This window comes from Amblyomma maculatum, unplaced genomic scaffold, assembly GCF_055883805.1.
Source record: "Amblyomma maculatum isolate TAMU_Amacu unplaced genomic scaffold, ASM5588380v1 scaffold_15, whole genome shotgun sequence".
Classification (NCBI taxonomy): domain Eukaryota; kingdom Metazoa; phylum Arthropoda; class Arachnida; order Ixodida; family Ixodidae; genus Amblyomma; species Amblyomma maculatum.
In genome coordinates, this window is record NW_028146740.1 from 9170553 (window position 1) to 9189010 (window position 18458).

At 46.1% G+C, this 18458-nt stretch overlaps 1 protein-coding gene and 1 pseudogene across 1 annotated transcript; one reads left to right on the forward strand and one right to left on the reverse strand.

Moving 5' to 3' along the window:
• The window catches only part of LOC146172009 (transient receptor potential cation channel subfamily M member-like 2), a 765506-nt pseudogene that overhangs the window by 745092 nt on the left and 1956 nt on the right, over window positions 1-18458 (reverse strand).
• LOC146172013 (uncharacterized) lies at window positions 5372-6532 on the forward strand. The gene has a single exon (XM_084586205.1). It carries the CDS (start codon window positions 5372-5374, stop codon window positions 6530-6532), a length of 1161 nt encoding a protein of 386 aa, XP_084442331.1.

An 18458-nucleotide genomic window follows, 5' to 3' on the forward strand; every position in this document is an offset into this window, starting at 1 on the left:
TCCGCCGGACAGGCCTCAATTGAAGACTGACCCTGGCAACGTTTAACGTTAGAAACCTAGCTAGTGAAGCTAGTTTAGCAGTGCTGTTAGAGCAACTTGAGGGTATGAAATGGGATGTGATTGGGCTTAGCGAGGTTAGGAGGCCGACTGAGGCATATACTGTACTGAAGGATGGGCATGTACTGTGTTATCAAGGTTTACCAGAGAGGCAACCACTAGGAGTAGGTTTCCTTGTCAAGAAGTATATAGCGGGTATATTAGATGAATTCTATAGTACTGATGAGAGGGTGGCAGTCATCGTAATTAGGCTTAATAGGCGGTATAAACTGAAGGTTGTACAGGCCTATGCACCTATATGTAGTTATGATGACCAGGCAGTTGAAAGCTTCTACGAAGATGTAGAATCGGCAATACGAAAAGTAAAGACGCAGTATGCTTCAATACCAAGGTAGGGAAAAAGCAGGCAGGAGACCAGACAGTAGGCGACTATGGCATTGGTTCTACAAATAGCAGGGGGAAGTTACTAGTTGAGTCTGCAGAGCGCAATAACTTAAGAATCATGAATACCTTCTTCAGCAAACGGAAGAACCGAAAGTGGATATGGAAAAGTCCTAACGGGGAGACTAAAAATGAAATTCACTTCATAATGTGTTCAACCCCCGGCATTGTGCAAGATGTAGAGGTAATCGGGAAAGTGCGATGCAGTGACCACAGGATGGTGAGGTCCTGAATTAGCCTAAATCTGAAGAAGAAACGCAACAGATTAGTAAGAAAGAAACCCATCAACGAATTAGTGGTGAGGGGGAGGGAAGAAGAATTCAGGATCTCGATACAGAATAGATATTCAGCTCCAACCGAGGATGGCGACATTACCCTAGAAGGAGATATCATTACTGAGTGCGCGGCAGAAGTAGTGGTAGGATAGTTAGAGAGTATACCAATAAGCTCTCAAGAGAAACGAAAGATTTTATGAAGAAACGCCAGAGTATGAAAGCTTCCAATCCAACAGACCAGATCGAATTGGCCGAGATATGAAAGCTAATCAATAAGCGCAAGGTGGCCGATATAAGGAAGCGTAACATGGAGAAAATTGAGAGTGCTGTAAAGAACGGGGGAAGCCTTAAAGCGGTAAAGAAGAAATTGGGCATAGGCAAAAACCAGATATATGCGATAAGGGACAAGGCGGGCAACGTCATCACGAATATGGACAAGATAGTCAAAGTAGCCGAGGAGTTCTATTCAGATGTCTACAGCAGCCAAAGTAGTCAGGACCGTAACGAGATTAGCGACAGGGAAAAACAGTCAGACGTTCCACCAGTGATGAAGTACGAGGAAAAGAAAGCATTAGAAACTATGAAAAGGGGGAAATCAGCTGGAGAGGATCAGATAATTACAGATTTGCTAAAGGACGGGGGGGATAGCCTGCTAGAAACGCTGGCCACCCTATATACGCAGTGCTTGGTATCATCGACGGTACCGGAACCATAGAAGAATGCAAACATTATCCTCATTCATAAGAAAGGGGACTCTAGGGACCTTTCAAATTACAGACCAATCAGCCTACTGTCTGTTACGTATAAAGTATTTACTAAGGTAATCGCTAATAGAATCAGGACAACCTTAGACTGCAATCAAGCAAAGGATCAAGCAGGTTTTCGTTAACGGTACTCAACTATTGATCATATCCATACCATCAATCAGATGATAGAAAAATGCTCGGAATATAACCAGCCCTTATACATAGCATACATTGATTACGAAAAAGCATTTGACTCAGTTGAAACATCGGCGGTGATGCAGGCATTGCGAAATTAGGGGGTAGACGAGCTATACGTAAAAGTGCTGGAAGATATATATAGTGACTGCACAGCAACCATAGTTCTGCATAAAGAAAGTAACAAAACTTCCATAAAGAAAGGTGTTAGGCAAGGACACACAATCTCCCCAGTACTATTCACAGCTTGCTTAGAGGTAGTATTCAGAGACTTAGAATGGGAGCAGTTAGACAAAAGGGTAATACCTCAGTAATCTGCGATTTGCTGATGACATTGCCTTGCTAAGCAACTCGGGGGATGAACTGCAAATAATGATAGATGACCTAGACAGGAAAAGTAGAAAGGTAGGCTTGAAAATCAATATGCAGAAGACTAAGGTAATGTTCAACAGCCTCGGGAAGGAACAGCAGTTTCCATTAGGTAGCGAACTACTGCAAGTAGTAGGCGAATATGTCTACTTAGGACAGGTAGTAACCGCAGAACCGGACCATGAAAAGGAAATAACAAGAAGAATAAGATTGGGATGGAGCGCATTTGGCAAGCACTCGCAGATTATGACTAGCAACTTACCGGTATCGCTGAAGAGGAAAGTATACAACAGTTGCATCTTACCGGTACTCACCAATGAGGCCTAAACGTGGAGGCTAACGAAGAGAGTTCTACTTAAGTTGAGGACAACCCAGAGGGCTATGGAACGAAAGTGATAGGGGTAACATTAAGACATAGGAAGCGTGCAGAGTGGTTCAGAGAAATTATTCAAGTTACCGACATTCTAGTTGAAATTAAGAAGAAGAAATGGGCACGGGCAGGACATGTAGGGCGTAGAGAGGATAACCGATGGTCGCTTAGGGTAACAAACTGGTTTCCAAGGGAAGGAAAGCGTAGCAGGGGGCGGCAGAAAGTTAGGGGGGCGGATGAGGTGAAAACGTTCGCAGGGGTCAAGTGGATGCAGCTAGCACAGAAGCGGGTTAAGTGGAGAAATATGGGAGAGGCCTTCGCCCTGCAGTGGGTATAGTCAGGCTGATGATGACGATCATGATGGTTGCTGTGCAACCACCGTATAAGATGTTTGAGATAGTCAAATTCAGCCTCAAGCAGCAATAACGACGGCGCGCTTACACATTTGTCGGATGACTCTTATTTTGAATGCCTTCACAATTTCTCGGGCTGTCTTGTCTTTATGTTTCCAGATAATGCATGATTCATGGAGCAGTGGTGGGCAATCATGACCCTTGACATTCTTGGAGAAGTGTGTCCCGACCCGCCTTCGAGTGACCTTGCATGCTCACGTAGGCGCACATTAATACAGTGCCCCGTCTGACCCGTATAGTGCAGGCCGCAGGAAAACCGAATGGTGTTAACCACCCCGCAGGCACACTCTACCCACGGATCAGAGTGCTTAACACCACACCGATTCAACTTCACCCGCGGAGTGTCTCTCCGCTCGATAGCAGGACATAAATGACCTAGTTTATTTCTAGACGAAAACACCATGTTCAAGTCGTAACCTCAAGCCACCTGCTTAAGGCCGTGGGAAACACCGTGAAAGTACGGGATGAGGGCAAACTTTTCCTTTTTCTGACCACTTTCTTTTTGTGTTCTTACGGTCATTAGGCGTAGCTTCAGTTGCTTCAAGATTCTCTGCGCTGCCGCTGCCAATACTGAGTCTGGATATCGTGCGTTTCTCTGCCTGTTCACCTGATCCGCAAAAGCTTTGTTAGTTTGATGGGGACATGACTTGGTAAGGGCTGAACTCAATGCATTAGAAGCAATGCCGTTCTTAATCAACTTCGAACGACTTGACGAAAAACTTTACAATGGCTTACAAGACCTTGGTGAAAAAGACCAGCACACGTGCTGACCTTCAAAAAACAGACAGATCCAAAAATTGTATTCTCCCGCTATAAGGGGCTTCGCAAGTGAAATTCAAACCACCGCCCCTTTCTTTGAAAGCCTTCAAAATATTAACCATAACGCGATTGGGGTTACAACAGTCGAGAAAAACAAAAAAATCATCGACGTACCGAAATAGTTTCGTGACCATCCCTTCTAAATTATGCTCCAGCCACCTATTAGCCGCACAGCAAAAAATATCGCTCAAGACGGGGGCAACCCTTGACCCGATACAGATACCAGATTTTTTGAATGTACACTTGTTGTTCCATCCAATAAAGATTGACGTGAGATAAAATGCCAGCAGTTCAAGGAAAGTGTCGACCTAATTTATTGGATGGAACAACAAGATGTACATTAAAAAATCTGGTATCCCTATCGGGTCAAGGGCTGCCACCGTTTTGAGCGATATTTTTCTGTATACGGTTGATAGGTGGCTGGAGCATGATTTAGAAGGGAGGGGCACGAAAGTATTTCGGTACGTAGATGATTTTCTTGTTTTTGTGGACTGTTGTGACTCCAATTGTGTTATGGTGAAATGTTTTGAAGGCTTTCAAAGAAAGGGGCAGTGGTTTGAATTTCACTTGCGAAGCCCCTCATGACGGGAGAATGCAATTTTTGAATCTGTCTGTTTTTTGAAGGTAAGCACGTGTGCTGGTGTGCTGGAAGGCAAGCACTCGCAGATTATGACTAGCAGCTTACCGGTATCGCTCCAGCGGAAAGTATACAACAGTTGCATCTTACCTGTACTCAACTATGGGGCTTAAATGTGGAGGCTAACCAAGACGGTTCTACTTCAGTTGTAGACAACGCAGAGGTCTATGGAACGAAAAATGGTAGGGTAACATTAAGAGATAGAACGCGTGCAGATTGGGTCAGAGAAACAACTCAGGTTACTGACATTCTAGTGGAAATTAAGAAAAAGAAATGGGCACGGGCAAGACATGTAGGGCGAAGAGAGGATAACCGATGGTCGCTTAGGGTAACAAACTGGATTCCAAGGGAAGGAAAGCGTAACAGGGGGCGGCAGAAAGTTAGGTGGGCGGATGAGGTTAATAGGTTCGCAGGGGTCAAGTGGAAGCAGGTAGCAAAGAACCGGGTTAATTGGAGAAATATGGGAGAGGCCTTAGCCCTGCAGTGGGTATAGTCAGGCTGATGATAATGATGATGATGATGACGACGACGACGTGTGCTGGTCTTTTTCACCGAGATCTTGTAAGCCATTGTTAAACGTTCCATCAAGTCATTCGAAGTTGATGAAGAACGGCATTGCTTCTAATGCGGTAAGTTCGGCCCTTACCAAGTCATGTCACCATCGAACTAACAAAGGTTTTGCGGATTAGGTGACCAGGCTGAGAAACGCAGGGTTTCCAGACTCAGTGGTGGCAGCGGCAGCGCAGAGAATCCCGAAGCAACTGAAGCTAAAACTAATGACCGTAATGACACATGCTTCACCCGGTCCCCCGCTCCGCGTGGCCACTCGCCACCATGAAAATGCAGCTTTCCTGCCTGCTACGTCACCGGCCCCAGACCTGCATGCGCCGCCGCCGCCGGATTACCTTATCCTGGATCGTGCATGGCCATCCCCAGCGAGACAACCATCATCGACTGAAGCATCTATAAATGTGTCGCATCTGTCGCCGCCGCTCTGTGGGCTCGGTAGCTGTGCAAAAGCGCAGACTACTAATCCGTTTGTCTTCATAATGCAGGCGCTTAGAGTCACCGTTCACCTGCTCCTCGTTACCCTGCTGCATGCTTCACCCGGTCCCCCGCTCCGCGTGGCCACTCGCCACCATAAAAATGCAGCTTTCCTGCCTGCTACGTCACCGGCCCCAGACCTGCATGCGCCGCCGCCGCCGGATTACCTCATCCTGGATCGTGCATGGCCATCCCCAGCGAGACAACCATCATCGACTGAAGCATCTATAAATGTGTCGCATCTGTCGCCGCCGCTCTGTGGGCTCGGTAGCTGTGCAAAAGCGCAGACTACTAATCCGTTTGTCTTCATAATGCAGGTTGGTACCAAGTTCTCTCTTTTCGCTAAAAAGGCTAGTAATTACTTCCTAATACAGCTGCCGAGCCTGCAATGCTGCGCTAGTGTTGTTGTTGATTGTTCACGTGCCATTCGTTTACTACTACTCTTGTCGGGAGATGTGGAGACCAACCCTGGGCCCGATAACTCTGAGACTATACTGTTCGAACTGCAGAAATTGACAACTGGACAAGCAACGCTAATTTCCGACTTGCAGAACATCAAAGCACAGCTCAAAACAACTGACATAACCTTAGCCGATTTAAACAAACGCATGATTACCCTCGAATCGCACTACGCCACTCTTTCCGCCCTTAACTCTAAAATAGACCGCCTGAAAACATTATCTGAACTGAGCCAGCAGATCATCAAACTAGAAGAACGCGTTGATGACGCAGAAAATCGTTCCCGGCGCAACAATCTGATATTTTATAATATCCTTGACACTAATGCGTCCGAAAACTATCAGGACTCAGAACAAACAATCATTCACCACTGCTCCAAGCATCTAGATTATGAAATTGACCCGAACCAAATCGAGCGCGCTCACTGTCTCGGCCGTTATTCCACAGATCGCATAAGGCCAATCATTGTAAAGTTCTCATCATCCAAAACCAAAGAAACCATCCTCTCTTATGGCAAAAAGCTTAAAGGCACAAATTATAGCATTGGTGAGGACTTTTCCCCTGCTGTGCGTAACATTCGAAAACAGCTAGTTACCTACGCAAGAACAATAACAGATAAATTCGCCTTGCGTTTTAAAACCTTGCACATCGGTCCTAAGCGTTACACCTACGACGAAGCTTCACAAACCATAAAAGAGATTAAATAGCTGTCATTCCGTCAACATTCGGCAAACAGTCCTAAACATGCACCGCAACCTACTCTGTCTTTATCAGCAATTTTCACTAATATCCGCAGTTTTATTTCAAAGCGCGACATCGTTTCTAATCTGATCTTATCATCATCCAGCAACTTACTAATCTTGAAAGAAACGTGGCTGCACTCTGACAGGGAGGTCCTAGCTGACTTGCCAAATTTTCGTCTTTTCCGCAAAGACCGCAAAGACAAGAGGGGAGGGGGAGTACTCATTGCAACTAGGCAGGAGCTATCATGCACATACATTAACTTGTCATCAGATATCGAAATATTGTGGATCTTATTTCACTCTTTACCACACTCAGTTCGCATTGGCGTTTGCTACAACCCCCCTAATAACAGTTCAGATTTCCCTCGTAAATTTAACAATGGTTTGAATGAAATCAGAATCAAGCACCCTAATGCCACCATTCTACTCTTTGGCGATTTCAATTTTCCTACCATCAATTGGGAGACTCTAACAGCTATGGGTAACAGCGATGCTAACGAATTTATGGATATTTGCCTTAATTTCAACCTCGTACAAATAATATCCGAACCAACTCGTGTAACCCATGACTGCGCTAATACCCTCGATCTCATATTGACGGACCGTCCTGAGTATGTTAAATCTGTCACATATCATCCAGGTATCAGTGATCACAAAATAATACATGCATGTTTCACCATTAAACCCCTTTCTCGCATAATCAATAAGCAAACAATTAAACTATATGATAAGGGAAACTATACTGCCATTAATAACGATCTTCGCGCGTTCCAACTTTTTTTTTTTTGAGTCAAACTATAACCAAAGAACAGTTCATGACAACTGGTCACTATTCAAAAGGAAAATTGAAGAATTGGTTGAAAAATTTATTCCTAAAATGAGCGTATGAAACAACCAACAAAACCCATGGTTCATCGACACATTAAAACGTTTGGAAAACAAAAAGAAACGCCTTTACCGCTCAGCTAAAAAGCAACAGACTGACAACTCATGGAATAAGTATTACGAGGCCGAGAAAGCATACCTAAAGAAAATTCGTGAAGCCAAGCGCACCTTTTTTCATTTCGATTTACCTAAAAGGCTGACCACTAACCCCCGGAAGTTTTGACAACTCATTAATCCACAACATGCGCGTACCATTTCAATCGCTGATGAGTCAGGTGAAACAATCTCTGATACAGACTGCGCCAACATTTAATGAAGCGTTTTCATCCGTATTTACTAACGAATGTGATCCACCTCTTCCTGTACAACAGACATTTATTCAACACCCTATGCCTCCCCTAATATTCTTTCCTGCAGGGATCTTATCATTGATAGAAAACATGAAGCTGTCATCATCTGCCGGTATCGACAATATCGACACTAAAATACTGAAAAACACCAAAGACACATGTGCGTCTTTATTGACATTGTTGTTCACGCAGTCACTACTCACAGGCCAACTACCCAACGATTGGAAACGTGGGAAGGTCGTTCCAGTCTTTAAATCAGGTAACAAGAACTCGCCATTAAATTACCGCCCCATTTCTCTAACCAGCGTACCCTGCAAAATCATGGAGCACGTTATATATACCCATATCATGGCCTTTCTTGATTCTAACAACTTTTTTCACCCCGCGTAGCATGGGTTTCGTAGGGGCTACTCTTGTGAAACCCAACTGGCTATTTTCGTGCATGACCTGCACATTAACCTGGATTCTAATCAACAGTCCGACGTCATATTTTTAGATTTTGCTAAAGCCTTCGATAAAGTACCCCACAAACGCTTAATGATAAAACTTTCCCTATTGAATCTGCACAGCAACATTTTAAAATGGATTGAAGAGTTTCTAACTAATCGCTCCCAGTTTGTTACTATTAACAATAAGTTCTAACTCCCTTCCGGTGACGTCAGGTGTTCCCCAGGGATCAGTACTTGGCCCCCTACTTTTTTTTATATACTATAATGGCCTACCAACACATGTAACCTCTAACATACGTATGTTTGCTGACGACTGTGTAGTTTATCGTACTATCCCCGGTCCCACTGATCAATCAACACTACAAAATGACCTAATGCTGTACATAACTGGTGTGACCACTGGCTAATGGAACTTAACCCACGTAAATGTAAACTTTTATCCTTCCACCGTCGTCGTAACCCTCTTATTTTTTCCTACGTAATCTCTGGAGTGCCCGTACAACCTGTTCAGTCATATAAATATTTAGGCGTAACACTTTCTAGTGATCTTTCTTGGAATTTGCATGTAACTAACACAATATCACCGGCCAATATAACATTAGGATTCTTAAAACGTCATCTACATTGCGCGCCTCAACATGTTAAACTCTTAGCCTATAATTCACTCGTCAGGTCTAAACTGGAATTCGCGTCACCCATTTGGAACCACCATCAAGCTTACCTCATTAATTTTCTCGGGTCCGTTCAAAATCGCGCTGCCTGGTTCATCCATGCCCTGTATTCTTATGATGTTAGTGTCTCTGCCCTAAAAACAGCCTCAGGTTTATCATCACTATCTCTCCGTCGTCGCACTTCAAGCCTTTCTTTATTCCATAAAATATTCAACAGTCCCATGCGGGCCACCCCTTATATTCTTCCCCCAGCACGCATATCACCCCGCACCAGTCATCGCCTGCACGTCGCCCGTCCATTGTCACGCACCGTTACCTTTTCGAATTCCTTTTTTCCCCGCGCAGCTGCAGACTGGAACGGCCTTCCAGGTGACATCGCTGTTATCACCTGCTTATCCAAGTTCCTTGAAAATATCAAAACATATGTACAATAGCTATGTTTTTATAATGTTTCCCACCCCTTATGTAGTACCCCTTCCTGGGGCCTTTAACGAAATAAAATGAAATGAAATGAAAAAGAAAGAGGCCAGAAAAAGGAAAAGTTCTCTGTCATCCCGTACTTGCACGGTGTTTCCCACGGCCTTAAGAAGGTGGCTCGACGTTACGACGTGAACATAGTGTTTGCGTCTAGAAATAGACTAGGTCGATTATGTGCTGATATCGAGCGGAGAGACACTTCGGCCTTAAGAAGGTGGCTCGACGTTACGACGTGAACATAGTGTTTGCGTCTAGAAATAGACTAGGTCGATTATGTGCTGATATCGAGCGGAGAGACACTTCGCGGGTGATGTTGAATGGGTATGGTGTTAAGCACTCTGATTCGTGGGTGGAGTGTACCTGCTGGGTGGTTAACACCATTCCGTTTTCCTCTGGCCTGGCATATACGGGTTAGACGGGGCGCCGTATTAATGTCCGCCTACGTGAGCATGCAAGGTCACTCGAAGGCGGGTCGGGGACACACTTCTCCAAGCATGTCAAGGGCCATGATTGCACATCACTGCTCCATGAATCACGCGTTATCTGGAAACATAAACACAAGACAGCCTGAGAAATTGTGGAGGCATTTAAAATAAAAGAGTCATCCGACAAATGTGTAAGCGCGCCGTCGTTATTGCTGCTTGATGCTGAAATTGACTATCTCAAACATTTCAATCAATCAATCAATCAGTCATGTATTTCAATAAATTTACAATTTGCAAAAAATGTTGGGCCAATAGCCGAAGCTAGTTTAGGCCCGTACATTTGATACGGTGATACGGTTTGACACCAGGTCGGTTTTGATATGAGCCTTGTAACCATAAACCGGAGTGCGCATTGCCTTTTGCTTTATTTGTGTATTCTTTTGGTTTTTTTTTTCATATATATTACATGTCCCAATGAGCACTAGGTCTGTCTTTCTCCATACCTGTCCTCGTCCCTGTGGTGCCACAACAAGATGAATACTTACCAACTCTCCCAGTTTTGTACTCTACCACCATTCGAATGCACGATGGTGTCGGTACTGCCCTTAAAGCGGTCTGATCCACCTGTACACAGTCTAAACATTTTCTGCCTCTCCAAAAGTTAAGAACGTTACGTTCAGTGAAATTTTCACACAAGCTATGGAGGTGGCGGGTGGTGACCCCATTTTTATTGTTGGGTTTTTAACGCTCCGAGCAAGCTCTGGCGATACCCCCGGGAGGACACACGTGGGTGGAAACTTGCGAAACTTCTTTCCACATTCGGACTCACTTTCCCCAATGACCCCGCCAGCCCAGCACGAGTAGGAAATTCGATTCAAAGAGGCACTTACCTCGATCTCACACTTACACGCGACATACGCCATGCCGACTGGCTGAACACAGAGGAAACTCTCAGTAGTGACCACGGTATAATCAACACAACCATATACATGCGTCCGCTGAAACGCACACAAACACAAGCTTGTATCCCGGACTGGACAACTTTCCGCACCCCTCTGTCTATTGTAGACCCCCTCCAGTCGGGATATGACACCCAGTACAAATCACTTCTGTCTGCACTGAAACAACACGAAAAGTAGATACAGCTCACGGAAGCGCAAACGGACGTGGACAACCACCTCCTACATTTTTGGGAGGCCCGCTGCAGCCTCACCAATAAATGTAAAAACCAAACTTAACAGACGCCTCAAGAAGCGCAACCTCGAAGTCACACTTCGAGTCGCGGAATATGCTGCTCAGCTTTTTTAAGGAATAACAGCGCGGAGACGAAGGACAAGGGAGAAGACTGCAGTTAGTGTCGGCTGCTCAGCTAGCCGACACTAACTGGGCGGACAGGTGCAACACGGCCGCACGCCAGAATCTGGACGCAATACCGTGCACTCATTTATCCAACCCAAATACGCACGGAAACCCACCGTCACTTACATAAGGTCATGCACAACTTTACAGGAACGACAACACATCTAGCGCACACACTCAGGGACCGATACCTATGCACCACCAAGGACACCCGGCCGGATGTCTACTTGTATGCAGGCAAAAAGAACACGGAGATGGACACTTCGTTCCAATCCTATGACCTTCGGGCGGCCTTAAGCAAGATGAAGCGTGGCACTGCCCCCGGGCGCAACAAGGTTACTGCAAAGCTTTTGGCCAACCTTCCCGACGCAGCCTTTGCCGTGCTCCTCAAATACATGAATAGTATTTGGGACGGAGAAACTCCTCTCCCTCTCGATTGGAAGTCGGCTTTCGTGATCTTCATCCTGAAGGCCGGGAAATCTATTGGCGTAGAGAACATTCGCCCCATCTTCCTAACGTCTTGTGTCGGCAAGCTAATGGAGACAATGGTTCTTGACAGACTCCAAATTTCTCGAAACACATCACCCTTTCACGACACCATGTTCGGTTTCGGCCCTCAAAATCAGCACAGGCTATAGTCCTTCAGCTCCACCACATCTTAGATCCTGTCGAATATCCCTATAACCATCTCTTTCAGAGCAACTGTGGCCACAAAACATTCAATTACATAAGGCAATTCCTTCCACACCGCCAAACTTACATACGCATACAAGATGCGCAACACGGGCCATACACCATCGGCTCGATGGGAACACCTCGAGGCGCGGTTTTGTCTCCTCTCCTTTTCAATTTGGCCATGCTCTATCTTCCCTCAAATTGGCTTCTCCTCCCGGGATATATCACGCACTTTACGCGGATGATTACACAATCTGGGCCACGCAAGGCAGCCTGAGCCACGTCGAGTTGTGCCTGCAAGCACCGGCGACCGTAGTCGATCACTACGCGACCTACTGCTGATTCCAGTGCGCCTAGGCTAAATCTGAATTTGTGCACATACGCCCCTCCCCTCTAGACACAACTCAGCTTCGCATCAGTCTCGCCTCGGGACCAATCTGGGAGACCAAAGAGATCCGCGTCCTTGGCCACTTCATACACCATGAACGTAAGGCCGGCCGACACCACCCTAGCCAAACTTCGCACAGCGGGAAACCAGGTGGGCCGTATAATTCGCCGGATCTCCAACAAGCAGAGCGTATTACACAGCAAGGATTCACTGCGGCCTGCCCATGCTTTCGTAAAACGAGTAGAGTCCTCTACTCGATCCCGCACTTGTACCTGCGAAAACTCGATGATGGCCAACTAGAGGCCATCCGCCGAAAAGTCATGAAACGGGCTCTCGACCTTCCGGTCAGGACGTCCAACCAGAAACTTCTGGCTCTTGGCGTGATGAACAACTTCCGGGAGCTTCGAGAAGCCCACGTGCTCAACCAATACACGGGTCGTACATACACCACGTCCGGTCGCTGTCTCTTGGACCGGCTACACCTCAAACACAACTACAACATTGAGGAAAGGGTGTGAGTGCCAGAACCCTGGAGATCGCCATCCGGGTCCGACCCCTTCCCCACAACATGTCCACAGAAGACCATAGCGGCCGTCGCCAGGCGCGCGCGAACGCGTTGGAGCAATACTATAGTCACCAACACAACACGTGTATTACGTGGACGTTGCCGGCCCTCAACACGAGAGGTGGTATACGGCTGCAGTCATACATAACACGTACACAATTAATGGGCCACCTTTCAAAGCCTACAACACAACACACGCAGATGAGATTTCTATCGCTCTGGCTCTCAGTATTCCAAAGTCGAAACACATCATCACCGACTCACGAGGGGCCTGTCAGAACTATAGACTGAGGTGAGCTCCCCCGCGTGCCCGGCGTATACTTCAATCTAGCTGTCGATAGAAAGAACCAATCCTCCATAACATCATTTGGGCGCCCGGTCACCAGGTTCTCAAGGGAAACGAACAGGCCGATCTGGCCGCCCGCGCACTCTCTCTCCGGGCTATCTCGCTGTCCTTGGAAGCCTACTACCAATCAGACAATCTGGCCCCTACATTCAAAGATATCACCGATTACAACAAGGAGGAGCACAGGCGCTACCCGTCCCCTTGTAAGGGACTGGATCGCGCTGACTAGCGCCTTCTCATCAAAATTTTACCAACACTGTACTGTGCCCGGCGGTGCCTTAACATTTCAACCTTTCCTTTGATGGTGCGTGCCAGTACTGTGGGGAGGTGGCTGACACCTTCCACATGGTCCGGGCGTGCCAATAAAATCCATCCATTTCCCCCAACCCCAATCCAACCAGAAAAGACTGGCAGGTGGGCCCGCTCGGCTGTCAGGAACGCAAGGCTCAAAAGGCCTTGGTTCAACTGATGCGAGCGGCGTTGCTTGCCGATGGAGCCCCGGAATAGGGGCTCTACCTAGTATTGTGAGCGCACGAGGCCGAACATCTCTAATCCAAACACCTCTCTAAACATTTAATGGTTAATAATGTTTTAACCACCACCACCACCACCGCTCACCTCTCACAGATGAACGTAGGCAAACAGACATACGTCTACATCGCAACCTTTTTTAACGCGCGTACGGCTACGCTCCATTTCGGGAACAAAACTAGCGACAAAATTACACTAGAAACGAGAGGAACACCGCAAGGCACCCTAGTTTCACCTTTTCTCTTCAACATCGCTATGAGCTGCCTCCCGCATCTGTTAGATGGTATCCGACACATACATCATTCCATGTACGCCGACGACATCACCATAAGGGCCAATTCTGGCTCCGATGGAGAGATTACAGAGTCATTACAATGATATATCAAAACATTATAGTCTTAAATGCAGGAAAATGGCCCTACGTGTTCACCGGCTAAATCGGAACTCATAGGTGTAAGGAACAAACAAGCTGCACAGGCAGAACCCGATCCTCGAAAACCCATCCAGTTATACAATGACAACCATCTGAAACTCCCGGTAGCCACGATCAGAGTTCTCGGAATGTTGATTCATAATAATACGCAGAACACAGAAGATATACGCCGGCTACGCGTCACGGCGCGCCAGATAGGTGGGCTGGGCAGGCGCATTGCCACACGTTGCAGGGGTATGAGAGAAGCCGACTTGTGCAGGATCATTGAAGCCTTCATAATAACCGGAATCATTTCCGCCTGCCCTTACTATTATCTGCGTTGTAGGTACGAATATGCACTTTTTAGCATAATTAGAACAGCATACACAGTGGCCCTTGGCCTGCCGGTATACGCCAACTCAGATCGACTACTGCAGTGGGGAATTTTTAACATGCTACCTGATCTAATTGAAGCCCACAAGAGAGCCCAAGTGACCCTCTTTTTACACAGCGTTGCGGGAAGCATAAATCTCGACAAGCTCCACAAACACCACTTAGGAGGTGCACGCAACATCCCATTTATAGGCTGACGTTACTATAAGACTAGTTGTTAAGTCAATGCTACCAGGCAAAACATGCTACCAGGCAGACATGATGCCGGTAGGAAACAAGGGCACAGACCCCTGAGAAACAGTTCCAGACCAATCCGTGGATGCAGCTCAACACATCAAAAACGGAGCATATGTGGTATGAATGGCCACTCCAAAGTCAGCATTCATTAACGCCGTAACATTTCATGCAAGCTCAATAAGCGAGGCAGAGGAAGTAACTGCCGCACTGGCCATTGCGGATCCCCACACCAAAACTACTCTAAGCGACTGAAGGAGCGCCGTTCATAATTTCGCCAAAAATTTTGTAAGCGCGCTCGCGACGCGCAAATTCTGCGCAACCGATCTCTCAATCACATCAATCTTGTATAGGTTCCGGCTCACGTGGGTAACTCTGGAAACGTAGGGGTCGACCGTCTAGCCCGAGGCTTACCCTAACGGGAGACGGGAGATCTATCGAGAACTGACGCGCCCGTCGAGGCGCCGTGCGCATACGCGGAGGTGACAAACTTTTATCGCGAGCAAAGATGCACATACCCCGCCCTTCACCCCGATCTGGACCGGGCGCAAGCCACGACACTCAGACGCCAACAAAGGCAATTCTTAGCCCCAGCCGATTATATTTAATTACGAATGGTCAATACAACCCTGCGTGCCGGCACTGCGGTGACGGGACGCAGGCCACCCAAGACCATATACTGTGGCAATGCGCCAGCAATCCCCCTCCACAGACACTCTTGTCATCTCCCTCAGCGAAGGAATGCACAACCTGTTGGCCAGCCCAAGAAAAACAACGCAACTGGCCCTCGGCACGCGAGCTCAAGAGGTTGCCCCCGACTGGAGGCCACCCTGGTCTCGCCCCAGCCCAAAATATTCCTTGCATTTTGTGGTAATAAAAGTTGTTACCATTAACACCCATTTTAGTATTTGGTACTTTCAAATTTTGCGCCAATCCCTTCCTATGCCTGTTTTCGGCTCTACTTCCAGTTGCGTGACGTAATATCCTCGATGTCACATTAATTCACTTCCTGTTTACCTATTTATTTTACCCTTTGGTACTTTCAAATTTCGCGCCAATTCTCTTTCTATGCCCTTTTTTCGGCTCGACTTCAGCTTGCGTGACGTCACATCCTTGACACTCATTGACTAAATAAACTATTCAGTATTTGATACATCTTAATATCACCATAATTAACTGAGTTAAATAACTATTTTATTTATTATTTCATACATTCAAATGTGGCGCCAAGCCTTTGGCTAATGAGACCATATTCGCCTTTACATTTACATTTTTGCCTCTTTATTTACCTTACTAACTTATTGGCCTAATTATTTTTCTGACACAACATTATGCAACTGTTTATCGATTTAAACCACTCTTTAACCTTTATTGCTTCGCAATTACTCACACCTGCTGCGGACAACTTTTACATTTTTGCCTCTAATTAGTAACCTATTTAATTTATTGACCACAATATTTTGACCGCCTATCGATTGACACCACTAATTAAAATCTATCGCTTTTCAATTACAACTGCTGCGGAAACGATTTCGCGCACGCTGTTTGCGGACAGAAGCCTATGAACATAGCGAAGTAATGCCTTCGCATCAAAACAGCCCGAAGAGCGAGTTGGTGCATGATGAAATGAATGGCGGCGCAACAAGGACACAAATAAGGAAGAGACACCCCATGCCCTCCATGTCTCCTCAGGAACCTTTATGAAGGGCAAGAGGCCACAGTCAGAACTGGGCATGGTCTTACTGATTGGTTTCCGATTCAGAAAGGGGTGACGCAAGGCTGCATACTGTCGCCCTGCCTATTTAACCTATATGCAGAGTGCATCATGAGGAAGGCCGGTCTGGACGAGTCTTCAGCTGGAGTGAAGATTGCTGGAAAACGTATCAACAACCTTAGATATGCGGATGATACCACTTTATTGGCAGAAAGTGAAGTGGAACTCAAGAGACTTCTGATGCGCGTACAAGAAGAGAGTGAGAAGTTTGGGCTTAAACTGAACATTAAAAAGACGAAGATCATGGCGTCTTGCCCTATCAAGTCCTGGAGCATCAATGGACAAGAAGTGGAAGCTGTGACAGATTTTCTGTTCTTGGGCGCCAAGATTACCTCGGAAGGAGACTGCAGCCATGAAATTAGGAGACGCCTGCTTCTGGGAAAGAGAGCAATGGTTAGCCTTGACCGCCTAGTAAAGAGCAGAGACATTAGTCTGCCAACCAAGATCCGTATAACCCGTGCTATGGTCTTTCCAGTTGTGATGTATGGATGCGAGAGTTGGACTGTGAAAAAGGCTGACCGCCGAAGAATTGACGCGTTTGAATTGTGGTGCTGGCGAAGACTCTTGAGAGTTCCTTGGATTGCCAGAAGATCAAATCAGTCGATATTGTCAACCATAAACCCTGACTGCTCATTGGAGGGTCAAATTCTAAAGTTAAAGCTCAGCTACTTTGGTCATCTGATGAGAAGAGAGGAGTCGCTGGAGAAAGATTTGATGTTGGGAAAGGTTGAGGGTCGCCGGAGAAGGGGTAGGCAGCGAACGCGATGGTTAGATGGCATTCTCGAGGCATTGCAGATGAAGCTATGTGATGTTAAGAAGATAGTGAGAGACCGGAAAGCGTGGCGTGACATGGTCCATAGGGTCACGAAGAGTCGTGCACGACTGAACGCCTGAACTGAACTGAACTGAACTGACCCCATGCCCATGTAGTGTCCCTTTCTTTGTTGTGTCCTTGTTGTGGCGCCGTTCATTTCAACAAGTAAATAAAACCCAGCAATAAGACATTTAACCGCTGCAACAAGGTTCATAAAAATATATATGAGAATGGCGGCTATTTGAAGGCCTAAGTTATTTATGTGATGAGTTTGCGGTGGAGTGCATCTAGATTAGAAAGAGAAGCGATATTGTCTGAAAGATTATTCCATAATCTGATGGCTCGTGGAAGTGCTGATGAGTTGAAGGCTATGGTGTCACCATATATTCTTGTAAAACTGAGTTGATTGTGCAATTTTTCTGCTGTGCGGGATGGAAAATCAAGGTGAAGCGTACTTGATCTATTCCATACTTGTGAAATTGTGTTAGGAGAGCTATATATCTCACGCCGTGTGCCTAAAGATTGCAATGAAAGATTATTTTAAATCTGAGTGATGCTTGCATGGTAGCTATAGCTTCGAGATATGAAACATGCTGCCCTATTTTGGATGGATCCTATTACGGTGATCATGTTATGATAGGGAGACAAAATTGATGAGCAATGTCAACTTGTGCAAGAAGTTAAGCTAGTTTGCGAATATTAGCAGAATTCCTGAGATGACGTCGTAGGTACCGAAATCACTTCGAGGCGGCAGCGCATATGGATTTCGTCTGATCCTGAAAGATCGGACGATATTTATAGTGGGATACCTGAGTCAGTAAATCATCTTGAATGCTGTATGAAAAGCTGGAATTGTTTTGTTTGCGGGGCTAAATAAGGTTACTTTGCAGTTTAATACTTTAAGGGTCATCAAACATGGATTAAATCATTCGTTAATAAGATCTAAATGGAGTGCCAGGTGGTCATTAGGAGATTTAGTGGGGCAACAGATGAAGCAATCATCCGCGAAAATGCGCATACAAGAGGACATATTGTCAGGTAAATCATTTATCGAAATATTTAGTAACAAAGGTTCGAACACGCTACCCTGTGGCACACGGGAGATAACTGGGGAAAGATTAGAGCACAGATTAATAAAAAAC

Coding starts and splice junctions, on each gene's coding strand:
- LOC146172013 (XM_084586205.1), top strand. CDS start 5,372: ATGCAGGCGCTTAGAGTCACCGTTCACCTGCTCCTCGTTACCCTGCTG.